The following is a 25,665-nucleotide window of genomic DNA, read 5'->3' as shown; positions in this document are numbered from 1 at the left end:
AAAATTTTAATTAATTAATTAATTAATTAATTAATGATAGTCACACACACAGAGAGAGAGAGAGAGAGAGGCAGAGACATAGGCAGAGGGAGAAGCAGGCTCCATGCACCGGGAGCCCGACGTGGGATTCGATCCCGGGTCTCCAGGATCGCGCCCTGGGCCAGAGGCAGGCGTCAAACCGCTGCGCCACCCAGGGATCCCCTATATGTAACAATTTAAGTTGATAGCATGTTAAATTAGAACACATTGTAATCTCTACGTTTTTATCCATATTATCTTGATGTTTTATGTATTTGGTGTCACATTTTACATATTTTTATTTTGTGTATTCTTTGATCATTCTGCTAAACCTTCATTCTGATAGGGAGTCTTTATTTTTACTGGTAAGATTTTTTACCTTTATGAGGAAGATCTTTAAAATATTTTTTCTTGTTACTAATTAGTGTCCTTTTCAGTTTAAAGAAGTTTCTTTAATATTTCTTATAAGACTGTTGATGAACTATTTTAGCTTTTGTCTGTCTGGAAAGCTCTTTAATTCTCCTTTAATTCTGAATGATAACTCTGCCTGGTATTCTTAATTGGAAGTTTTTACCATTCAACACTTTGAATATTTCAAGCCATTCCTTTCTGACCTGAAAAATATCTGCTGAGAAATTGATTGATTGATTGATTGATTGATTGATTGATTCAAGAGAGATACAGAGAGAGGCAGAGACACAGGCAGAGGGAAAAGTAGGTTCCTTTCAGGGAGCCTATTGTGGGACTCTATCCTGGATCCCAGAATCATATTCTGAGCCAAAGGCAGATGCTCAACTGCTGAGCCTCCCAGGTGTCCCCTGTGGATAATCTTATACATAAATTTTTTTTCTGCTGTTTTTTTAAGATTCTCTTTTTATCCTTAAGTTTTGATATTTTACTTATAATGCATCTTGGTGTAGGTCTCTTTGGGTTCATCTTATTTGTAACTCTCTGAGCTTCCTGGATCTGCATGCCTGTTTTCTTAACCTGGTTAGGGAAGTTTTCAGCCATTTTTCTTCAAATAAGTTTTCTGTCCTTTCCCCCTTTCTTCCTCTTTTTGGCATCCTTGTAATGCAAATGTTACTTGTTTGAAGTTGTCCAAAAGTGCCTGAAAAGCTGTGTTAATTTGCTGAAGAGTTCTTTTTACTTTTTGTAGTTCTGTTTGGGTGAGTTCCACTTTTCTGCCTTTCAGCTCATCAACTCTATCTTCTGCTTCATCTAATTTGCTATTGAATCCCTCTAGTGTATTTTTAAGTTCAGTTATTTTATTTTCAGCTCTGGAACTTCTCTGGTACTTTCTTTTTTTTTGTATTTTTGTTGAAGTCCTTGCTGTATTCATTCATCCTTCATCCAAGTTTAGTGACCATCTTAATGACTATGATGTTGAAATCTTTATTAGATGCATTATCTTTTTTTGTTATGTTTTTTGTTTCAGGGGTTCTAATTTGTTCTTTCATTTGCAATCTGTTTATCTGTCTCTTCATTTTGTCTAACTTTCTGTATTCGATTCTGTGAATTAGGCAAAAAGACTGTTCTACATGTCTGGCAGGTGTGGCTTTGTGTAGGAGATGAACCTATCATTCAACCTTGTCTTAGTTCTTGGTCATCTCTCAAACCCTTATGATTGTCTAAGCAGCCTGATTTTTTTCTTGGTACGTCCCAGGTGTTGAGGGTATGACAAGACCTGTGAATTTTCCAGAATGTGGGATCTCAGTCAGCACCTCTCAGGCAGCAGCTTTTAAGGTATGCAAATATATATATAGTTTTATGAGATCTCAGTCATAGACCCTACTGGCCTCTAGACCAAGTAATCTGGAGGTATCCCCTTAGCAAAAGTTAAAATCTGGGCTTTTGATGAATTTACGACTCCTTTCTAGGAAGTACCAGTGAACAATAGTGAGGCCATGTGAGAGCTCAAAGATACTATCTCCTAGCCTATATTCCCTGTGAGCATCTTTGTAATCTCTTGACATGTGGTATACCTGAGGACTGCCTCTCGGGCTGAAGCTCCAAGTCAAGTAGATATGCTGTTTGCACAGGAAGACGGGGAGTGTGTTTTGGTCTGCTTGCTGTCTGTGCATTGCCCTGGGGATGGTAGCCTGCCAAGAACTGTTTCTGCAACTGTTTCAGGTATACAGGGCCCAGAAACACAATCCCCTTGGCTACCATAGCCCAGCACTCAAGGGACACACTCCCCTGTGTATGCTGCATACCTTGACGTGCAGGAGTGAGGTGCTCACCCAGAGGGCTTATGCAGGACTGAAGGGAATGCTATGTGGGTGTGAGTTGTGAACACTAGCGTCAATAGGTCAGAAAGAGAGCAAAAATAGTATCTGCTAGTGCCAGATAAAGGTAAAGAGAGAAAACAAAAAATGACACCCACCAGCATCTTTGTCCCCAGGGAGTTCCAACAGGCTCCAGATGCTTTAATATTAGCAAATGAATCTCTTTCACTTATAATCTAGGCAGTATTCAAACTGATTCCTTTTCATGGGGTCTCAGGGTGAGTGAGTTTGCATGTTGAGCCCCCTAAGAGCAGAGTCTCCATTCCCTACAGCCCCTGTGGTTTTCAAAACCAGATATTTTGGAGGCTATCTTCTCAGTGTAGGTCTCAAAAGTTGGGGTGCCTGATATGGGGCACAAACTTATTCCTCCTTAGGGAGAAGTTCCGTAGTTATAAGATCCCTCCCACTGTCGGTTGCAGTGCTGTGGGTGGAGTTTTTGGTGAGACAATATGTTTGCCTCTCCTATCTGCTTCAATGTGGCCCTTTTATTCTTTGTTATGGAGGAGATTGTTTAGGGAGTTTTCAGGTCTTTTTAGAGGGAATTTGCTAAATGTAGCTGCAGATTTTTTTGTGTCTGTGGGAGGAAGTAAGTTCAGGATCTTATTACATAGCCATCTTAGACTGCCAGACTTCCCTAATTTTTCTTTATTGTGGTAAAGTCTGCATGAGATAAGATTTATCTTATCTTTATCTTATCATTGGGATGGCTATTATCAAAAAGAGAAGAAATGTAACAAGTGTTAGTGTACTGAGAAAAGGAAACCCTTGTAAACTTGTTGATAGGAATGTAAATGGTGCAGCCATTATGGAAAATAATATGGAGGTTCCTCAAAAAATTTAAAAATAGAACTACCATATAATCTAGCAATTCTGGGTATTTATCTGAGGAAAGTGAAAACAAAAGTTTGGAAAGATAGTATGTACCCATATGTTCACTGCAGCATTCTTCAATAGGCAATAAATGGAAGCAACCTAATTGTCCATCAGTAGTTGAATGGATAAAGAAAACATGATCTACCCCCCACCCCGCCCCAGCAACACACAATACTAAACCATAAAGAAAGGTGAATTCTTGCCATTTGTGACAACATGGATAGACCTAGAAGGTGTTATGCTAAGTGAAATAAGTCAGACAGAGAAAGACAAAGATTATATAATTTTACTTATATATGGAATTTAAAAACAAAACAGATGGACAAACAAAACAGAAGCAGACTCATAAATACAGAGAAAAAACTGGTAGCTTCTATAAGGAAAGAGAGTTAGAAGATAAGTGACTAGGTGAAGGGGATTAATGGTACGAAGTTCCAGGTATGAAACAAATAAGTCATGAGGTTGTAAAGTACAGCATGGGGAATAAGGTCAATAATATTGTAATAACTTTGTAAGGTGACAGATGGTCACTAGACATTGTGGTAATCATTTTGTAATATATATAAATGTCAAACCATTATGTTGTACACCTGAAACTAATATAATATTGTATGTCAACTATACTTCAAAAAAAGGGTAAACTTTACTGTTTTAATACTTCTGAATGTACAACTCAGTGGTGTTAAGTACATTCACGTTGTTGTGTAACCATTGCCACTGTTCATCTTTAGAACTTTTGCATAATCTCATTCTGAAATTCTGTAGCCATTAAACATTAAGTAGCCATTTTTCTTTCCTCCACAATCTTTGGTAATCACTCTTCTACTTTCTCTATAAATTTTGCTCCCCTAGGTTCCTTATATGAGGGGAATCATCCCGTGTTTTTTCTTTTGTGTTTGGCTTATTTTACTTAGCATGTTTCCAAGGTTCACCCACATTAAAACATGCATCAGAATTTGATTCCTTTATGAGGTGGAATAATATTCTATTGTATGAATATATTGCAATTTGTTTATCCACTCAACTATGGATAGGTTTGGTTTATTTCTACCTTTTGGCTATTGTGGCCATTTTTTTTCCTGTTTAGGAATAGTAATTTTTCAGTTTTTCCCCTCTTTGCAGTCTATTTGAGTTCTCCATATTCTTTTTTTAGTTCTGCTCGTTCAGAAAATTTTCTGGAAAAATGCCCTGGAAAGAATAATAAAAGATATATTCCCAGCTATAGCTAGAAAGTAGGGCCATGCTTGAAGGACTTGAACAAAGACTTGAAAGAAGATGATATTTGTCTGGAGATAGGGTTTAATAAAAGAAAAGAGAAAGAATTTTGCCACTTAGAAAGCTGTGTGATCTTGGATAATATACTTGATCTATCTGAGGCTTGATTTTTTTCCTCAACTGTAAAATATAGAAATAGCATCCATCTCATAGGTTTATTGCAGGAATTAAATGCTCAGATAAATAAAATGAAATTTTTTCATGTGTGTCTTTGTTCTTACATCACATATGGTAGATTTTTACAAATACAGGTCAAAGGCTTGGGATGATATAACTTAAAATACAGGTTTGTTACATAATCATTAAGGGTGCTGGGGAGAAGATAGCGGAAATAGGTAGTCATCTTCCAGAATTGCTGATTATGAGTTCCAAAAGGGGGCCAGTGAAGGAGTCAAATGCTATGCCTGTTAAGATGCTATAGGGAGAGAGGATAAGCAACAGGTTCACACATGGATTCCATAGAGAAACAATTTCGGGCATTGACCTGCAATTGAGCTTCTTATCACCCGGGAAGCTCAATTTTTCTATATCCATGGTAATTACCAGTGGGATTTATTTATTCATTTATGGTTATTGATTATTTAAAGCACCACAGATCAGTTAAAAACTAATAATAACTGTGATTTATTGAGAGTTTACCATGTTCTAGACCTTGTGTTAAGTGTATTACCTATGTCATCTCATGTAATCCTCTCAATCATTCTGTGAGGTATGTACCATTACCTATCCCATTGTATAGATGAAGAAATTAAAGTTTAGAGAGATTAAGTAATTTGTCCAATATTACACAGTAATAAGTAGTGAGGTTGATATTTGAGCTTGAGCACTTTGACTTAACTGTGCCTTTTTTTTAAGATTTTATTTATTTATTCATGAAAGATACACAGAGAGAGACAGAGACATAGGCAGAGGGAGAAGCAGGCTCTCTCTGGGGAGCCTGATGCAGAACTCGAAACCAGGTCCCCAGAATCATGAACTGAGCCAAAGACAGATGCTCAACCACTGAGCCACCTGGTGCCCCATCTTAACTGTACTTTTAACTACTGCACAAAAATTAATTTTCTCATTTCTTTTATATCCTGATAATTATGGTCCAAGATGTGCTATCAAGGGTTATTTTTAGTACATAAACCACTTTTACAAACAATCTTAAAATCAAATCCCTAAGATGAGACTCCAGAGAGGAAGTTTACAAAGTACATTGTCAATGTCCTTTTAGAAAAATAAAGAGAACAAATAATTCTCAGAAAAATTGCAAATAGCCTCCATAGTCATAGAAATAGTAAATTATTGAGAAATTGAGATATACTTTTTCAAATATAAATTTGTTAAAGATTAAAAGATTTATAATAACCGGTATTGAGGCGAGGATAAGGGAAAGGGACACAACCACTTATTTACTTAGGTACTGATTAAATAGTTTAATTCTTTTTAAAAAGGTGCTTTGGCAACATGTACTGGAAGCATTAATTTCTTCTGTCTGAAAAATTTTACTTCTAGTAAAGGAAAAAAATAATCAGAAATCTGAGCAAAATTTTGAGTAGGGGCTGTATCATAGTACTGTTTACACCAGGAAAATACTGGGAAATCATGTTGGTTAATTAATTAGGGATGCCCTCGCAATAGATTGATGTCCTGCCATTAGTATTAAGTTGGAGAAGACTTTTAAAGAAAATATCGGAAAGCATGCATGATGAATTCTTAAGTGAAAAAGAAGGTTACAGGGGCGTCTGGGTGGCTCAGTCTGTTAATTGTGTGCCTTCTGCTGAGGTCATGATCCCAGCGTCCTGGGATTGGGTCCTGTGTTGGGGGAAGAAGGGGCGGGGGGGGGGGGGGGTCCTTGCTCAGCAGGGAGTCAGCTTGTCTCTCCATCTGCCCTTCCCCTTGCTTGTGCTCTCTCTTAATGTGTTTCTCTCTCTCTCTTAAAGTAATAAATAAAATCTTAAAAAAGGTTATAAAGTTCATATATATTATGATTCTGTGTATTTAAACACGAAAATGTAGTGGCTCCCTGAATGTGTTAAAACTGCAGATACGTTTTTCTTCTTTGCGCTCTTCATTTTTGCATGTTTTCTGTAATAAACAAGTTTATTTTAGTAGTTAGGAAAAAAGAGATAGATATGATTTTAAAATAATACCTTGGATTTCTAAATTGAAATGAACATATAAGCCAATTTAGCAAGTGCCAGTTTATTTATGTAATTAAGTGAATTATAATAATTTAAAACTTTAATAAAGCCTTTGCTAACTTCACTGGTTTCTCTCTATACTTTTTCCAAAGAAAATTTCTAGTAGTTGTTTGTTAAGCAATGCTTTCATGTTAAGAAACATGGTAAGCAGTATTCATCTTTCTCCCAATGTAATTATTTTTTTATTGTTCATAAAAAACAGTATAATTATATTTTATTTAGTGATCAGAATAAAAGGAAATGTACTTAATTATAAAAAGGAAATTACAAACAAAGTTTAAAAACATTTTTGTTCTTGAAGTAAACATTAAACAGTACCAAGGAAAAACATTTTTGTTTTTCTATCCTGTCCTAAAATAGAATAGAAAAATTATCTGCTTTAGAAGGCTTAGGTGTTAATCCCCACTGAGGTAGAATCATTTGACTTAGTGATCTCTTGCTATTGCTTATAGTTTGTCATTTTTAAAGCCAATAAAGAATATTTTCTTCGTTTTTTTTTGTATAGAATAATGAAAAGTATATCCTAGAATAAGCATTATAAAGTTATTGACCCAAATAGAGTCTCTAAATATATCTCTTCTGTGAAGTCTGAAATGCATTGGTACTCACTGAGGTTTAATTGCTAAGATCATAACTGATATATTATTTCACTTATTTTCCTAAATTTATTAGGTAAACTGCTTTATAATCAAAACCACATTTCAAAAATTGTGTTTTGGAACTATTTCCTTAATGTTAAGGAAATCTTTTTTATTAAATAGAAAATGAAAAAAAATAGAAAATGACTACATCCTTTCCTTAGTCTTTCACTCACAACTGAATAACTTACATTCACCATGTTGTGAGTAGAATTTAGTGGTTGGCTTTGTTAATTGGGGAAGATTACAAAAACATGTAAAGTACTGCCCTACTGGAGATTATTGATTTTCTGGGAATTAATATTTAGGTATCATGGACTTTTAAAAGCAAGATCTTTCCAGGTGTTACAATATATTTTTTTATTAATGTTTTGGGGTACCAAATTTTTCTGCTGCTAAATTAATGTTGTAGTGCGCATGTCAACTATGCAGTAAGTATGGTAGGCTCTTGACAAAATCGTGAAGTAAAACAAATACATCTTTGCACCTTTCTTTCACCTTTTTTTTTTCTTTTTTTTGGTGCATTCCCATTTGGATTTTTTTTAAAGATCTTATTTATTTACTCATGAGAGACACAGAGAAAAGATAGAGACATAGGCAGAGGGAGAAGCAGGCTCCCTGTGGGAGTCTGATGCAGGACTCCATTCCAGGACCCAGGGATCACGCCCTGGGCAAAGGCAGGAGCTCAACCGCTGAGCCCCCCCCCACATCCCCACATTCAGATTCTTATCTAAGTTCTTTTTGGCATATTCGGCCTTGAGCACCCCAGGCTACTTAAAACTTTCTTGTTCTCCAAAGAAAGCAGTGGATTGATGGCATAAACTGATTTTCAAAATAAATTTAAAAGTTCAATCTAAGCAACATCACTTCTTAATCCAGTAAAATATGGAATGACAGCTGATACTGAGAATTTCAAGCAATTTGACATTTTTCCTGTGTCTTAAATCACAGTGTGTGAGCCTGCCTAATCCGTCTGCATTGCCCCCTCATGACTAATACAGAACCTTGCTTATTGCTATTTTTAATACTTATGGCAGGTGCCATTTGTATCCGACAAGGTCTGGGGTCGGCATCATAGAATAAATTCTCTTACACTGGAATTTGAAAGAGGTAATAACCATATTAGTATACATATTTTTATATGAATATAGACCTATTATATATGTATATATGTGTATATATAGACTACATGTATCTTAAATTGTGCTTCATTTTCTGCAATTAGATATGATGCAGTGAAAATTGAACACCAATAAAAATTAATTTATAAAAAAAAGATATGATGCAGTGAGATGTAAGTATAAACTGTCATTGTACATAGAGAAAATAAAAAGTACATTTATACAAATTTAGTCCAACAGTTTATTAAAATTAAACTGCGTTCCCATGGATATATAATAATATTGTCCTCATTAAGGAAAAGCAAATATTATTGAAATTTTATGCACTCAAGTCTATGATTTTAAAGAATCCTAAAGTATATTTCCTGCTCTCAGGAGGTTTGTAATCTCATTGAAGAGATAGCTTTTCATTCTTTCTCAGGAAACATTAATTGAATGTTTGTATAAATTAAAAATTCTTTCTCTGGAGGAGTTTATAGGCTAAGAAATAACACATGTACATGAATGTTATGAAACAAGTTCATCAATGATAAACTGGCATAATAGAAATTCAAATAAAATGTTATGTGTTTGGAGGCCACATGCATAGGCTAAATGCCAAGTAAGTGAAGTTAATGATACAGAACTTCAGAGAGACTAGTAATGACCTAAGTACAGGGCCATTGAGGAAAACTTCACTTATAAGTTAAGACTTAAATTCTCCTTAAAAAGAAGAAAAAGCTAAGTGGAACCTACATTAACTCCAGAAGAAGGACCATAAACATGTGGTTTCACACTTGGAATCAACCTTTTGCCTTTTTAATAAGTCAGCATTTTTCAGAGACTCTAACAAATTTTATGTAGGTATGGAGAAATATAAAATTATATAATTACTCAAAGAAAAATATGTACAAATAATTAAATATTGTGGTTCATTTTCCTATAGGCTGACATTTTGAATGTTGAACACATTTGACTCATTTCATTTTAAGAAAAATATTTCTTGTGTGCATTATCATAGAATTCTTTTTTTTAAAAAAGATTTTATTTATTTATTCATGATAGACGTAGAGAGAGAGAGAGACAGGCTCCATGAGACACAGGCAGAGGGAGAAGCAGGCTCCATGCTGGGAGCCTGACGTGGGGCTCGATCCCGGGACTCCAGGATCACTCACGCCTTGGGCCAAAGGCAGGTGCTAAACCACTGAGCCACCCAGGGATCCCCTATCATAGAATTCTATTGCAGTGAGTTGCACCCCAAGTATTGAGTATAGTTGCCTTGTGAGAATTAAACTTTAAAGCCAACACTTAATACATAAAGATATGAAACATTGCTTCAAAGGAAACAAATGACTTCCACCTAAAAAGTTTATTAAAATGAATTTGAGTATTAACATTGCTAAAGAAGAGGGAATAGTCAGAAGCCAGGAGAGCATGGTCAAAGAAAGACCATTGAGGCAAATTGATAGTTTCCATCAAGTCCAGAATAGGCAGTTGAGTATATCACCTATCCAACTCCTCTTAGGAGTGACCTTCCTAGATATAGATGGGGTATCTTTACTTTACACAGTCAAGTTTTTGAGTCATAACTAACTCATCTAGGTTTCATGCTATATTTGCTAAACAAACTTCTCATTACAATTTGGCTCTTCACGGTGATGTACTAGAGAGACAGTACCTCAGTGGTCATATATACTAATAGATCTTAGTAAGCAAACAAAACTATTTCTACGGGTACAAGTTTAAGAGAAATACTCAAAACTTGACACATTTACTAAGGTAATGCCAGTAATTGAGGACTTTCAAGAGGCAGCTGACTTTTCCAGGTGACACCTGTTTCCTTTTATTACTCACTTTTCCTACTTCTCCAATAATCTTGTTTAGAACACATGTGACTTTGAGACACATCACTTATTACATATGACCTGATATTGTAGCTGCTTAGGGTAAATAAACAAGTCAAATCTGTGAGGTCAAGGAAACCAATAATTTGATTTTAGAAATTAAGCATGAAAATCTTCACAAGAGTTCAGACCCCTCAACTCTCATTAAATTTGTATGTACAACTCATACATTTGCACTATTCTTATCTGTATGGTATTTTTCCTCGAGATATACTTCAAGATGCCTAAGTCCTGATCCATACTTTAGTGGTGGTTGTTGTTGTTGTTTGTTGTTGTTGTTGTTGTTCTTTTTTTTTTAAAGATCTTATTTATTTATTCACGAGGGACACAGAGAGAAAGAGGCAGAGACATAGGCAGAGGGAGAAGCAGGCTCCATGCAGGGAGCCTGATGTGGGACTCGATACTGGGACTCCAGAATCATACCCTGGGGCTGAAGGTAGACGCTCAACCGCTGAGCCATCAGGCGTCCCCATACTTTACTTCTTTTAGATCTCATGGTGTTAAAGCAGCCCATCATAAAATGAATGAAATTCAGAAACTACAGCAGATTGTTAAAAAAAAAAAGTAAAAGGCTAGACAAAGTAGAGCCTTTCTGTTTCTGTGTATACTTTTTTATAGGAAGGAATTTATGTTAGAAGGGAAAGGAAACCCAAACATGGTAAGGACAAAGGCTTTAACAGAGAAACATGGAAATACAACTGTTTTGTTTGTGACTATGACCAGAATTATTCAGATTCTTGTTGTTTGATTTGAGTTTGCTACTTCACTTAATTAATTTGAAACAGGATTTAAAACCTTCTTAACCCAATTTGAAACTTAAAAGTAACCATCAGTTAACAGGAAATAAATCTGCAGAATTTCTCTTTATACAGGTAATTGTCTCAGTTTAAAAGTACTGCTGAATGTAAATAATATTGAGATAGTTTATTTCAAAAATCTTAGTATGTCAACACTAAATATTTTTTTGTATTTCTGTGCCTTGTTTTCAAAGTCATTATGGCTTTTATGCTAGATTCAATAATCTGTTTAAATCCATGTATCTATACACAAAAGGGATTGAATGTGAGATTGTAACTAAGCAAAATATTTGTGTATATGAATATGATGCAGCGATTACTTTTTGTCCTCAAAGTGATAACAGTAAGATATCTGGAGTTCAATAAAATGGAGACTGAATAAATAATATAACTTTCAAATACAGAGAAATTAAGAATCCTAAGGTCAATTGAGTGGAAAAGAGATTATTTTTCTTCCTTCCTTATTTCATGTTTCAGAAAACTTCTGTGCCACAAACTGAAATTGACTTTTAGCATGCCTATAATCAGCATTTATTTTGACTGCTATTTACAAAGTGACTCTTGTTGCTGATTTTTTTTTATACTGCTTTATTTGCTCGTGTATACCCAATAGTGATTGCTTTTGGAGGAAAAGAGAGAAGAGAATATTGGTGATTTTTAAATTCATTTTCTTGATGTTTTGTATTTAGTTTCATTACTTAGGAGGTATAATGTTGGAGACAGTCCTCCTTGGCTATCCTCTCAATTTAAAATTCCAGTGATAATAACTTAACAATTTAATGTTGTTCCTTAAGGACTTTTAGGTATATATTTAAAATGATTTATGTCTAAATTTTATCTTTTTAAAGATAATTTATTTGAGAGAGAGAGAATGCAAGCAGAGGGAGGGGCAGAGGGAGAGGGAAAGAATCTCACGCAGTCTCCCCACAAAGCACGGAGCCCGATGTGGGGCTTGGTCTCATAACCTGAGCCAAAATCAAGAGTCGGACGCCTAACTAACTGACTGAGCTACCCAGGTGCCCCTTAAACTGTATTTATTTAACAAACGTTTATTAACATTTAGAGTTTTCCTAGTATTTTGCTATTATAAATACTGTTGCCATAAATGTCATTGCACTTCTATCTTTGTGCTTTCATTCATTAGAATATTTTTTAGTAATTAAAATTTATTTATAGTCAGGCTTATGGAACACTCTGATTAAATTAAAAAAGAGCTTCCTAAAAGGCTAATTCTTGCCTTCCACAACCCATAAACAGAAGAGAATTAGAATTTAACAAAACAGGGATCCCTGGGTGGTGCGGTGGTTTGGCGCCTGCCTTTGGCCCAGGGAGCGATCCTGGAGACCCGGGATCGAATCCCACGTCGGGCTCCCGGTGCATGGAGCCTGCTTCTCCCTCTGCCTATGTCTCTGCCTCTCTCTCTCTCTCTGTGACTATCATAAATTAAAAAAAAAAAAAGAATTTAACAAAACAAATATCCAGTGACAGCAAATATCATGGCTGACATTTATTGTACTTCCCTTGTTTGAGTCATCTTTGAAACTGCTCTTCTATTTGCCATTAAGAGTACCGGTTTTGCAACAACTATCCCCACATAGGTATATTTTAGTGTCTGAAAAATGACAATTAGACTTCATTATTTCACTGATTTTATAAATATTTTACAGGGGACTATGTTAAGTGTGATATAAAAATGAATCATACACAAATTTTTGTATTAAGAAGCTTAATAATTGAGAATGAGGAATAAAATAAGGCCATGCATACTCTAATAGAGCAAGTGCTTCAGAAAAGTCAGGAAGGAAAGTTGGGAATTCAAGAGCTGAGACAGAGGGAAAATCAAAAACATCTGATTAGGGAAGGCTTCCCTCATGGATGATGTGTTTTTTTTTTAAACTTTGGTTCATAGATAAGATCTAGATCTGTGGAATAAAGGAAAAAGCATTCATTCTGACAACAGTTTTTAAGGACTTACCATGTTGTAGGTGGGCACTGAGTGAATCAAGCACTATATATTTTTAATTCCTCTAATCTTCAAAGAACACTACATAGCTGGTACTCTTGTTATTTCCACTGTACTAACAGGGAAAGGGAGTTCCATGTTAAATATTATAACTTGTAAAATATGCTACAGTTAAAAAATGCAGCACCACGATCTGAACCAAGATCTGCACTTAGTAGCATGAGCAAAGCTAAATGCTTTCAAGCACAGAATGATTATTGGGAATGGTAAGCCCTTGGATGTAGGTGGAGTATCAGACAGCTAACAGAGAACACTGCTTAAGATTGGAAAGTTCTGTCAGAGTGAGACTGTAGAGGTCATTAAATGATAGAGTAGGACATTTGTAAAAAGTTTTTGACTAGGCAGTAACAGTAGTTTTAGGTTGAAAATAATAAAGACTAAAAAAAGTTGTTGGATTTGGTAACTAGCTGGTCATTAGCATATTAATTACATTTATTTAGTAATTACCCTGTGCCAGGATTGTGAGACAAATGCTGCCAAAATTGAGAATAATGAGAGTAGAGAAATGGCCGCTGGATAGAGTAGAGGGAAAGGAACTGGCCGTATTCTATTATGTACTTTCCTTCCTAACTTTAGCTTACCAACTTTTTCAGTGATTCATTGATTCTTCTTTCCCCTTTCTTGATCTTTTGTGTTGGTACACAATGCAAATTGCCTTATATATATTTTCTTATTTAACCTTACAAAAATTATATGGGAGAGATAACATTATTAATTGTATTTTGCAGATGAGAAAACTGAGGCTAGGAGCTTAAGGAACTTGCTCATGGCCACTAATTGGTGAATTAATCAAAGTTTGTCTGACTTCCAAGCCACTATAGTGTAAAAGTTGTGTTATATCCTTGAATTAAAAAAACACATACTTCTGTGTCTATATAGTTATCTGGAGTGTCTGTATTGGCATCTTCATGTCTTGAAAACTCTACTCAGTTTTATTGAGTAGACAATACTTCTGATTGTTTCATAATCTTATACTATTTTTTCTTTACTTCCTTGTCTTTTTTTGGGGTGAGGAAGAGAATTTACAGCCAGCTTTCTTAGAATAAGAGCAAAGATTTATTCAGCAATTACTTTATGCCAGGCACTGTTTTAACTGCCTCATATGTATTTATCATACTTAATTCTTACAACAGCTCTAGTAGGATTATTATTATTTTACATTAAAAAAATGAGACAGAGAGTACACACAGAACCCAAAGTTATAGAACCAGGATTTGAACTTCACAGTCTGTCTCTATAGCCTGTGCTTTGAACCACAAACCTATGTGTGTCCTTTTGAAAAATAAAGGGTGGGCTATGAGGTGTTTTAATTTTTTTCCAGTTTTTTTTTTTTTCTGTTAAAAATGATATGTAGGGGCACTGGGGTGGCTCAGTCAGTTAATCGTCCAACTCTTGGTCTCCACTCAGGTCATGATGTCAGGTGATAGGACAGAGTTCCCTACTGGGCTTTGAGCTCAGCTCAGCAGGGAGTCTGTGTAAAGGTTCTCTCCCTCTGCCCCTGCCCCAGTCGCACTTGCATGCGAGCACTCTCTCTCTCTCAAAACTAAACTAAATATATCTTTTAAAAAATCATATTTATTAATGGCCTGTGACCCAGTTTACATTGAGATGGAAACTGTCTTCAATTTCCATGTACTTTAAGTACATTTTTAGTATTACCAAAATTACACTTTAATAATGGGTAAGTCTCTCTTTTTTAAAAAAAGATTTTATTTATTTATTCTAGAGAGACACAGAGAGAGGCAAAGACATAGGCAGAGGGAGAAGCGGGCTCCATGCAGGGAGCCTGATGTGGGACTCGATCCCGGGATTCCAGGATCACGCCCTGAGCCAAAGGTAGACACTCAACTGCTGAGCCACCCAGGCATCCAATAATGGGTAAATCTATGAGAAAGCTTCACTCAAAAGATCGTTATTTTATTGATTTTTTAAAACAGTGATATCTTTTAAAGATCAAGTACATTGTGAATTTTTCTTTATGTTTCCCCTCATTCACTTAGCCCTGGCATATGTGGTGCTTGGGGAGAATAAATTAACACACACACACACAATTTGTCTTACACATGGTATTTTTGAGACTCAATGGTTCTCCTGAGTGGTTTCTTGGTTAAAGATAATATTTAATAACCATTTGAAAGATTTTAGGAGGCCACAAAAATCCATCTTTCTGTTTGTATGTTTCATAGTTTGGAAGAGTGAATTAGCATTGTACTGGGTGAATGATTCTTCATCTTTAGATTCATTCATTCCATAGATGTCACAGAGAAAAAAATAAAGACTAATTTCGTATTTGTAATTGCATTTTTAAAATGAAGTATAGTCGATATACAATGTTATATTAGTTTCAGGTGTACAACATAGTGATTTGACAATTCTGTGCATTACACAGTGCTCACCATCTGTCACCATACAAAGTTATTATGGTACTGCCGACTATATACCCTATGCTGCATTGATTTTTATATATTTTTTAATTTTTTCCTGTGCTGCACTTGGTTTTAATTCATTAACTTTACTATTTTTAGTACCATTTATTCCAAGGTTGCTGTTTGCTTTATAATCTTAGGGTATATTCCTTAGGGACTAGTGTTATATCTTTGTGTATATGTATAGAAACAGAGAAGCTTATTTTTTCTAAGTTTTTGTTATTGTTGTTAGAAAATGTATAAACAAAACTGTATTTGGTTTAATTATCCTAATTTAAGTCTTTGTCTTAATGTATGCCCAGTTTTCCTTTATTTTGATATTAACTTATTGAGACTGTTATTCTACATAAAGATTATGTGATAATACCCAGTTCTGGCAAGGCAATGAAGAAATAAGATGTTTTTGTTGGAGAATGTAAATGGACATAACCCTTCTGGAGGGTAATTTGGCAGTTTTTATCCAAAACTTCAAAAATATTTATGCTTGGTCCAGCAAGTTTACTTACTGTAATTTATCCTAAGGAAATAGAGAATATATATAAGGCTGTTTCCAGAAAGGTGTTTATTGTGCTATTATTTATTATATTGAAAAATGGAAAAAAAAACTAATATGTCTAAGAATAGGGATTTGGTTAAATGTAGTTTGGTACCTCTATTTGATAGAATTACATTTAGTCATTAAACATTGTTATAGGGATCCCTGGGTGGCACAGCGGTTTGGCGCCTGCCTTTGGCCCAGGGCGCGATCCTGGAGACCCGGGATCGAATCCCACGTCGGGCTCCCGGTGCATGGAGCCTGCTTCTCCCTCTGCCTATGTCTCTGCCTCTCTCTCTCTCTCTCTCTCTCTGTGACTATCATAAATAAATAAAAATTAAAAAAAATTAAAAAAAAAAACATTGTTATAGAAAACTTCTTTCACATAACATCGAACCTGGTGTGAGAGCTGATTTGCCAGAAACAGTCTGTACCAGCATTAACCCAATAGAAATAGTGTGAAATTAAATAGTCACACACACGTATAATAATAAATGATATGCAAGGCACATCAGTAATTTTTTATTTTTTAGAGACAGGGAGGGTGAGCTGGCAGGGGAGGGACAGGGGGAGAGGGAGAGAATCTTAAGCAGACTCCACATGTAGGGCAGAGCCCACCGCCCTGGGACTTGTTCTCACGACCTTGAGATCATGATCTGAGCCAAAATCAAGAGTTGGATGCTTAACTGATGGAGCCACCCAGGGGCCCTTAAGAATGATTTTTAAAGTATAGATAACCTGGGATCCCTGGGTGGCGCAGCGGTTTGGCACCTGCCTTTGGTCCAGGGCGCGATCCTGGAGACCCGAGATCGAATCCCACGTCGGGCTCCCTGCATGGGGCCTGTTTCTCCCTCTGCCTGTGTCTCTGCCTCTCTCTGTTTCTGTGTGACTATCATGAATAAGTAAACAAAATCTTAAAAAAATAAAGTATAGATAATCTAATAGAAGTAGATTTGAATATTTTCATTAAATTAGAGTAGAAATATGAGTCAAACATTAGGGAGACTGAAATTTGAGGCATAATTTTTAGTGGAAAGAGAAAGCATATGAGAAGAGTAGTTGTTCAACTTTAAAATACTTCTCAGAAACTTTTTTCTATTTTTATTAGAAAAATCATGAATTCTGGGATATATATTCATAAATTAAGTCATATTGGGGGCTGTCTTTTAAAATTCACTATTTCATCTCTTTTTTTTTAGTATATATTTTACATAGTCATGATTGTACCACATAAGTATATTTGGGATTTTGTTTTTCACTTATTCTATGATCCACATTTTCCTTTGTCGTTAGCATCTTTCATTCATAATACTCAGTGGTTGCATGGCATTTCATTTTTGTTATATTATAATTTAATTAAACTTTTTCTTATATTCCTGTTTTTTCTCTTATAGTGTGGCACTAAACATCTTTGTACATTAACCTTAATCTGCACTATTTATTTGGACAGATTCTTTAAACTGGATGTACTGGAAAAGATTAAAATATTTTAAGTCACTTTTCCAAATTACTTTGAAAAGTTGAACTATTTTATGATTTTTAAAGCAGTAATATATAAAACAAAGTTTTTCAGAGGTATTCTTTGAAATAAATTATCTTTAAATAAAAATAAAAATAGATGCTTTATGATAAAAATATACTTTAAAAAAAAACCTTTTGATTCTTATGGATATGTTTCTGAGGTATTTACTATATTTCACAATCTACCAAAAATGTATGAAACTATTAAAATGGAAGTTACTTTAATTAATGAAGATAAACTACATTATTACAAAGATATAATCAAAAGACTGTGATTTTATTGTTGAAAACGTGAAACTAGGAGACAGAAATTCTGAATTCTGCCATTGGTCCCGCTACTAGCTGACCTTGGACAGGTCACTTCTCTAAATTTCAGCTACCTTATCTGGAAAGAGGGCTTTGATCACATACTCCCTGAAAAGTGAAAAATAGAAGCTAAGTATGTATTGATTATTGTAAAGCTCTTGCGGTTTTTAAGATGCATTTATTATTTGGTATAGTCTGACAGTCAACAAATCATTAACTACATAAAGTTAGTTTTGATTTATGCTTTTTACTCTTTTGGTTCTTTCTTCATTCAGAAGAACTAAGGGGTTCCTTTGTTATGCTTTGGTTGGTCTTGTTCCCTTTTATCAAACCTTTGTTAGATTTGTTAGGGAAATTGTAGAAGCATTGTGCCTTACTATTCCAAGAATACCTTAACACTGTGTGAGTAGCGTATTGTATGAATAATTTTTTTTCACAGAGCAATGGTCATCTAAAAAAATGGATATCTATTTTTTTGATTGGTTAGTCCATGCTAAATTATTATTAAGTGGGTCAAATAATTAAGTATAAATATAAACTTTTCCATTTAAATTATTTTGTCAACTAGATGGTAGAGAAATTAAAAGCTTTGTATTCCCAATTTCATATTTTTATTGCAGAGATTAAGTGTGTTGGCAATAAAACTCTGAAGAAAATTAGATTATATATACTAATTAATAATGTCCATGAAAACAAAGTTTATATCCGTGTTATGACAAAGTATGTGAAAGAAAATCTCAATTTTTTGTTTATTTCTCGTTTATTTAGTTATTTATAGTAACTTTGTTATGCACAATATGAGAAGACAGAGATGAAAGATAAAATAAGACTTCTCACAATTTTCTGGCTATTTTATAAAAACTAGTTATATACACATGAAAAGGATAAATAACAATACAACAGAGCATGTGATGAAAATATATTGATTGTCAAATTGAAATCTGTAATAAAGGAGAAGGTTAGGGAACCAATCTTACATTTCTCTCTCCCTCATTTTTCACAATCCCCATATCCTCTCTTTTAACTAAAAATTGGATAGATCACTAAAAAGTGATAGATCTAGAATCTATCAATTTCTTTCCACTTTTATTGCTACCATTTTTGTTTAGACCATATATCCCCTGACCAAAATTACATACCTTGTCTCTCTTTCTTCAGTTTTGTTTTATATACCTGTTTCTATGCCATAGCCAGGGTAATTTAAAACTACAAAAGTGGTTATGTTTGATGGCTTCTCATTCCCCTAAGGATAAAGCTCAATGACTTCTAAGCTTTAAATGGCTTCTAAAGCTTCCTGTGCTTGGACTTTGGCTCATTCTTCTAGTCTTATCTCTCCCTTCTCTCCCACTTACCCTTCATGGTCCAACCACCTGTATTTACCACTCTTGAATTGACCAGCTTCTCACTTAAGGAGATACATTCTGATCCCTAGACTAAGGTCAGATGCCCTATTACTGCTGTTATATTGCCTCCTAATTCTTCTATTAAAACAAATCGTGTTTAAAACTTAATTATCTGCTTTTGTGATGGCATATTTTGTGTTGTCAGGAAGTCTCTAGCACTTATATGGTGTCTGAACATAGAAGGTGTTTGATATTTTATACATTAAAGAATTAAAATAGAAAGGGAGATCATGTAGTTTAGGAGGATCTTATGGGGAAGGTAGGTCTTTGAGAACGAGTTCCTATTTTGATTATAAGAGAGAAAATACTGCATAGATGAATGATGTTTCCCTACATCTAATTTTCATCCAGGTGTGTAATTGTATACATACAGCCAAAATACAAAATTCTTTGTCTGGACTTGTGCAATTAGAGTAGCAGCTTCTCTAAAGAGATAGTGTGGCTCAGGCTATTAAATCAAATTTCTTAATTTTTTACAAAACAATTGTATATATTTAATGTGTGATAACTGTTTTTTCCAGATATATTGAGATATAATTTACATAGAACGTTGTATAAGTTTGAGGTGTAAACATGTTGATTTGATACACTTATATATAGTAAAATAATTATCACCAGAGTGTAACTTTCAAGTACGTAATACTATATTATTAACAATAATGACTATGCTGTACATTAGCTCCCCAGAACTTATCTTCTAACTGGAATTTTGTACTCTTTTATCTCCCCTTTTGTCCCAATTCCTCCACCTTTTCCCCCACCGCCAGCTTCTTAAAGAAGCACAATCTTTTAAGATTCATTTTGACTAGTCTCCATGATAATGCATTTTATTACACATCAAATGTCTTGAGTCGGAGAAGGGAGATTATACTGAGGTATTAGTCTGCATTTATCGAAAACATTTTCTGTAAGCACTTTAGCTATCATTAAATTTTATTTAGTTTATTTCACAAGTTTATAAACAAAATTTTCATAGGTATATAAGTAAAGTCTTCATTAACTCAGGCTATGCATAATGTGAAGGCTGTTTTAGGATAATAATACATTGTACTTGGTGTCCTGATTTTGAATTCAGTTAAATTGGTTATAATTTTAGTCTATTTTTTATTTCTAAAATACAATCTTTCATCACATGGTAAAGAAAATGTTTCCTATATTACACTGAATGTTAACTAACTGGAATTTAGTATTTAGAGTACCCCCCCAAGAGAAAATATTTCCATTTATAATTTTAGAGGATATTGTTTTTCTTTCTTTCCTGATTCTGCTATGTTGTGGTGAAAGAAAGCATAAGACCCTTGCTGAACACAAATAAGATGTAGTGAAAAATCACAATAAAAATGCCTATAGGTTACATAGGTTTTGCTCCTAGGGTTAACCATGAGGTCTTGGAATTTGGCAATAGCACATTGTGTATATAAAACTCTTTGTGTATATAGAACTCTTTAGAAGAAGATGTTAAAATATAAAAGGTATTTTGATTTGAAGCATGTTGGTCTAAAGAATATGAAATAAAAATGAAGTTCTTGAGAGGCCCCTCGGTGGCCCAGTTAAGTGTCCAACTCTTGGTTTTGGCTCAGATTGTGATCTCAGGGCTGTGAGATGGACCCCTGCGTTGGGCTTAAAAGACCCCTTCTTTTTCTCTCCTGCCCCTTTCCCTTTCCTCCAAATAAAAAAATAAATAAATAAATAAATAAATCTTTAAAAAATGAATTTATAGAGAATTAAAGGTAAATATGCACTTATCTATTTATCAACTGTTAAACGCAGTTTTCAAAGATTGCTAGAATAAAAATTTTTCATATTTAGGACTTCTGATTTTGATGGGTTGGATGAATAATGATACATATGGTTTGGAGGAAAGATTCTTTTAAAAGAGAGTACAATTTGCTTATTAAATCATTATACTAAAGCTTAATCATGTAGAAAAATCCTGACTAATAATTAAGAATTGATATTTTAACATGGCATTTTCAGCAGACACATTGGATACTTAATTAAGTAGAACATTGCTTATTTTTTAAAGGATTGACAACATTAAACTCTTTTTGGCAAGTGACATTTTTATAGTAGCAGAAGTGGGAAACCTAAAGGATGTGGCTCATTCTCTGTTTGGATGATACAGAATTGCTCCAAGCAGTAAGCTTACTGTTTTCAGACAGCATTAGCAGCCTCAGCAAATACAACTGTGTCATCCTCCCTTAATACTGGGTGTTTGTAACTGCAAAGAGGAGACGATAAACAATATATGAGATTTTGTATCTTCTTGATGGCTTAAACAGATACTGATGGGACAGATCTGCTGTTTGATGTTTTCTTCACTAGCCCTGAAGATGCTGAGACATAGAGATGGCTGTGATTATCTTTTATAAGACAGGAAATGCAATCTTTAGGGGTTTCTGGAAATAGAAAGGTCATGCAGTCTGGAACCTGTGAGCCTTTTCAATCTCTAAGTCATCAGGTATGACCTCATGAATTATGATGATACTATTAGATTATAGGGTTACTGCTTTCTCTAGCTCTTACTCGTGTAGAATATATTAATCAATGTAATTGTTCATTATTATCAGATTTTTCTTAGGATATTTGAACGAGTGATATTTATAGAAATAGACAACAGCTGAACAATATGAATTTTAGAAATGTGTGTGTGTGAGTTTGTGTTTACTTTAGCTTTCTTTTTTTGGGATGTGGGGAATAAGGAAAGAGATTCTTTTTTGTGATTAAAAGCAAGGTTTGGGGCTCTACAGATTTTTCCAGATTAAGCCTGATTCTGTACAAATTGCATTTCTTATTTCGAATGATAAAAATTGCATAATTTGTTCAAACTGAGAAAGATACATCATAGCTAGCTAGCTGCTTATAGATAGTGACATAATAAAAAGATTTTTGTCTGGAATTTCTTAAGAACAGAAATATTGCCACCATTGTAGTGTGTAACCACACAGCAATTCAAGTTTGATGAGTAGAATCATGTTTACCAGAATCTGAGCTATAAGCTGATTTCCTGAAATTTGTATTTCAGTATCTGAACTGTTTTAAAAGGTAAACATTTAAAGTATTTCTCAGATCTACTGAAATAATGATGCTCTTGGTCCTCTTAATGTAGATATCTGCTTAAGGCATTCTTTATAGCTGAAAGCAGATGATAAATCTGTTTTTTGTTTTTGCTTTTGTTTTTTTTTTTTTTACAAAGAATGCTTGTGACATTTAAGCTTAAGATTTTTCTGATCCGGAGATACTCCGCATTAGCTTACTTTCATTTTCAAAATGAAAAGACTTGACTACATTACGCATGTTAATTATAAAGAGTAGAGAATCATCACAGCAAGGAATTTGGATTTATATGTCCATTTTATCCTGAAGCTCTGGTATTTATTTTAAACTATTTTTATCGAGTTATAATGCATTTAACTTTGTTTTGTATAGCATTTCCTCAGAATTACATACTTGGGCAAGAAAACGTGCCTGTGTTCGATATTCCAGTTTTGAAAAGATATTTCATTTTTTTAGATTACACATAATTAATTCTTCCTTAATTTTAGAGGATTTGTCACATAGTTGACTAGGTATTGCATATTCAATGAGTAAAAGAAGAATGTTGCAGCATTTCTCAACAGAAAGATAGTTTTGTCTTCATGATTCTGTAGTATGGTTAGGGCGTAATACCTCATCAGGGTGATGCTATAGTAATAAAAATGAATATGTTTATCAGAATACAGAATTGGGAGTCTAAATCAGTGATTTAATTCAGTTAAGGGGTTAGTTTCTTCTTTTTAATTAAAAACACATTAAAAATTATACCTACTGATATTGGCTATAATTTATATGTTATTCAGGCTACTTAACCAGCTTATATTCTTATTAGAAGGGAAGACTGCCATATTCTTAAGCTTGATTAGTTTTGGAATGATTTGAATATACCGTTTAGTTGCTACAAAACCTGTTTAATCTGTTAGAATTTATTTCCAGTATTTGCATGTATTAGTCGCTATGAGTACATTCTGTTTCTTGGCATTGCTTTGGGATTCCTCTAGGTATTGGTTTTACAGCATTCTGCTATTTTTCACCATATTTATGACCTTTCAGAGGAACTAAGCCATAAAGATTTTTGGTTACTTTCCTTGAGTAGCACTTTACAGATTTCCCAATAATTCTGTAAGGTGAAAAAATTACTGCCTTAGATTTGTCATTTCTGTCACAAATCACAAAAAAAATTTCTCTCTGTTGCTATGTCAAAATGTATTACCTTAAAAAGTAAAGATTGGTTATAATGTCACAGACAGTTAAATTTAATGTCAACCTTTTTTCGCATGCAGCAAGATGATCTTGACCTTTTGGATGGAGTTGATTATAAATCTGCCCAGTAATGATTGGTCATCTGCTTTTTACAATGGCTGCCTCTGTCTTTACTATTTTACACAATCATAAAGGTTTCTATTGGTAAGCTGTCTATAAGTAACTATTTGAGTAATTGTTCAGTTTGGTCAGCATTATGTAGAAGCTGATCATTTGCACAATGCTGTATTTGGTGTTGTGAGAAATACAGAGAAGAAAAAGTTGTTTCTTGCTTTCAAGGAGATTATAAGAAAATGTACACAATAAGCCATGCTTACGTTTTGAATTGGCTTTTCAAAGATGGTATGCTACAATCAGTTTTAACTTCATATAAACCGATGAATCCTTGGATAAGTTACATATAACTCTTTTTCTTTTCATGTACATTTCTTGGTATTAGAGAAATAAAAGATTGGATCAAACTGTATAATTATTTCATAATTTTGATAACTATCAAATTATTTTATAATGCATATTTTGCTATAACAAGGCATTATAAACTGTGAATCACTAAAATAATTTTGTATGTTTTGTTAGCTGTAGTTGGCAATTGATGTTGAGAATAAGATGGATCTAGCTCATTGGCAGGAAACAGAAGCAAGGACCTCAAGAATCAGCTTAAAACAGGGATGAGACCAGGTCCAATCTAATTATGTATTATGGAAGGGGGCTTTGACTTCATAGGGATTAAACTTTGGAAATAAAGAGTAGAAAGTTTGGGAGTGTTTGATGCTAACTAGGTCACTAGGGAGTTTTTTTTTTTCAATAAAATATGGGGGGATAGGATTCACTTCACGTTTTGAGAAAAGGGACTTGTATGTATGTAGGTCTTAGCCAGCTAGCTATTGGACATCCAGGCACCACTTCTTTTCTCCTTCATACCAGTATGCTGGCTGACAGTAGCAGGGAGGTGGGAGAGCAAATGGAAAAGCCTTGTTTCCCACAGAATTCTAAACTGGGGCATGTTGCCCAATAGTGTCTCAAAAATGCTTGTTTCCTTGTATTAGAACAACAGAAAATTGATAATGCAAACTCTTCTGGTTTATAATAGCTAGCTGGCTGCAGTAAGAGGTGGTAAGTATGGTGGTTAAGAATCTGGGCTTCCATGTTTACTGGGTTCAGATCTTAGCTATACCCCTTACCAGCTATATGATCTTGGGCAAGTTACTTCACCTTTCTGGGTATCAATTTCCTTATTTGTGATATAGAGATACTAATGGTACCTGCCTCAAAAAGTTATTGTTAAGACCAAGTGAGATAATGTATATAAATTATTTATAAGACTACCTGGTATATAACAAGAACATTATTCCCCAAATTTTTTGTTGACAAAACATTAGTGTATACTCTATAAGCTAAGATGGGTTATTGGCACGTGTTGGTAATGGTAGTCATGCAGTTTAGTTTCATTACCTCTTTATTCTCCTTATCAAATAAGGAATTCAGTAAAAAACATATGGTACACTGAAATGAAGTTGACTATAAAAATGCAAACAAAGAATTTATATCTGATTAAATTCTAATATTTACTGATTATAGGAATTGTGATTTGATGAAAAGTGTTATGTTTAAAGTTTTTTTTTTTTGCATCTAGTTATTAGGCCGACTTAACCTTTTATTAGTAGTCTGTGTATAGATTCTTTGCTTTCTTGTATTATACCAACCACTTCATTAATGACAAAAAAGATTACTGGACATTGGCAGATCTTCTTTAGTTGTAGTCGAAGATTAAAATTTAGGAGAAAAAAAATCCAAGTTTAAAAAAATAATAGAGAAGTTATATAGCTTAGATGTAATGATCTGAGTTATTTTTTAATCATTAAAAATGTCCAGGACAAAAACCTTCACTGAAAGTTAAACACAACTTGTTTTATTTGTCTTAGTTTTATTTTAAATTTTATTTGTTAATAAATATTTTTATTCTAGATGAAAGACTAAAATGACATGTGTTATAAATACAATACTGTATATGAATAGAACAATTTATGTTCCTATTTGTTAGAGTATGCTATTTTGAATTGCTAGTGTTTATTA

At 34.1% G+C, this 25,665-nt stretch overlaps 1 protein-coding gene across 2 annotated transcripts in view; it reads left to right on the top strand.

The window, feature by feature from the left end:
- The window catches only part of SLC4A10 (solute carrier family 4 member 10), a 295,619-nt gene that overhangs the window by 59,096 nt on the left and 210,858 nt on the right, over positions 1-25,665 (top strand). The window contains exon 1 of one of the 2 annotated variants that reach the window (XM_055308531.1): positions 21,674-21,754. The exons of the other annotated variant lie outside the window; for it this stretch is intronic. Coding sequence (XP_055164506.1) covers positions 21,674-21,754 — 81 coding nt within the window. Of the gene's footprint in view, positions 1-21,673; positions 21,755-25,665 lie in introns of those variants that run through there. 2 annotated transcript variants of the gene reach the window in all.

This window comes from Nyctereutes procyonoides, unplaced genomic scaffold (genome assembly GCF_905146905.1).
Source record: "Nyctereutes procyonoides isolate TBG_1078 unplaced genomic scaffold, NYPRO_anot_genome, whole genome shotgun sequence".
NCBI classification, from domain to species: Eukaryota; Metazoa; Chordata; class Mammalia; order Carnivora; family Canidae; genus Nyctereutes; species Nyctereutes procyonoides.
The sequence above is the reverse complement of the archived record's forward strand: the minus strand, read 5'-3'. Positions and strand labels throughout refer to the sequence as shown.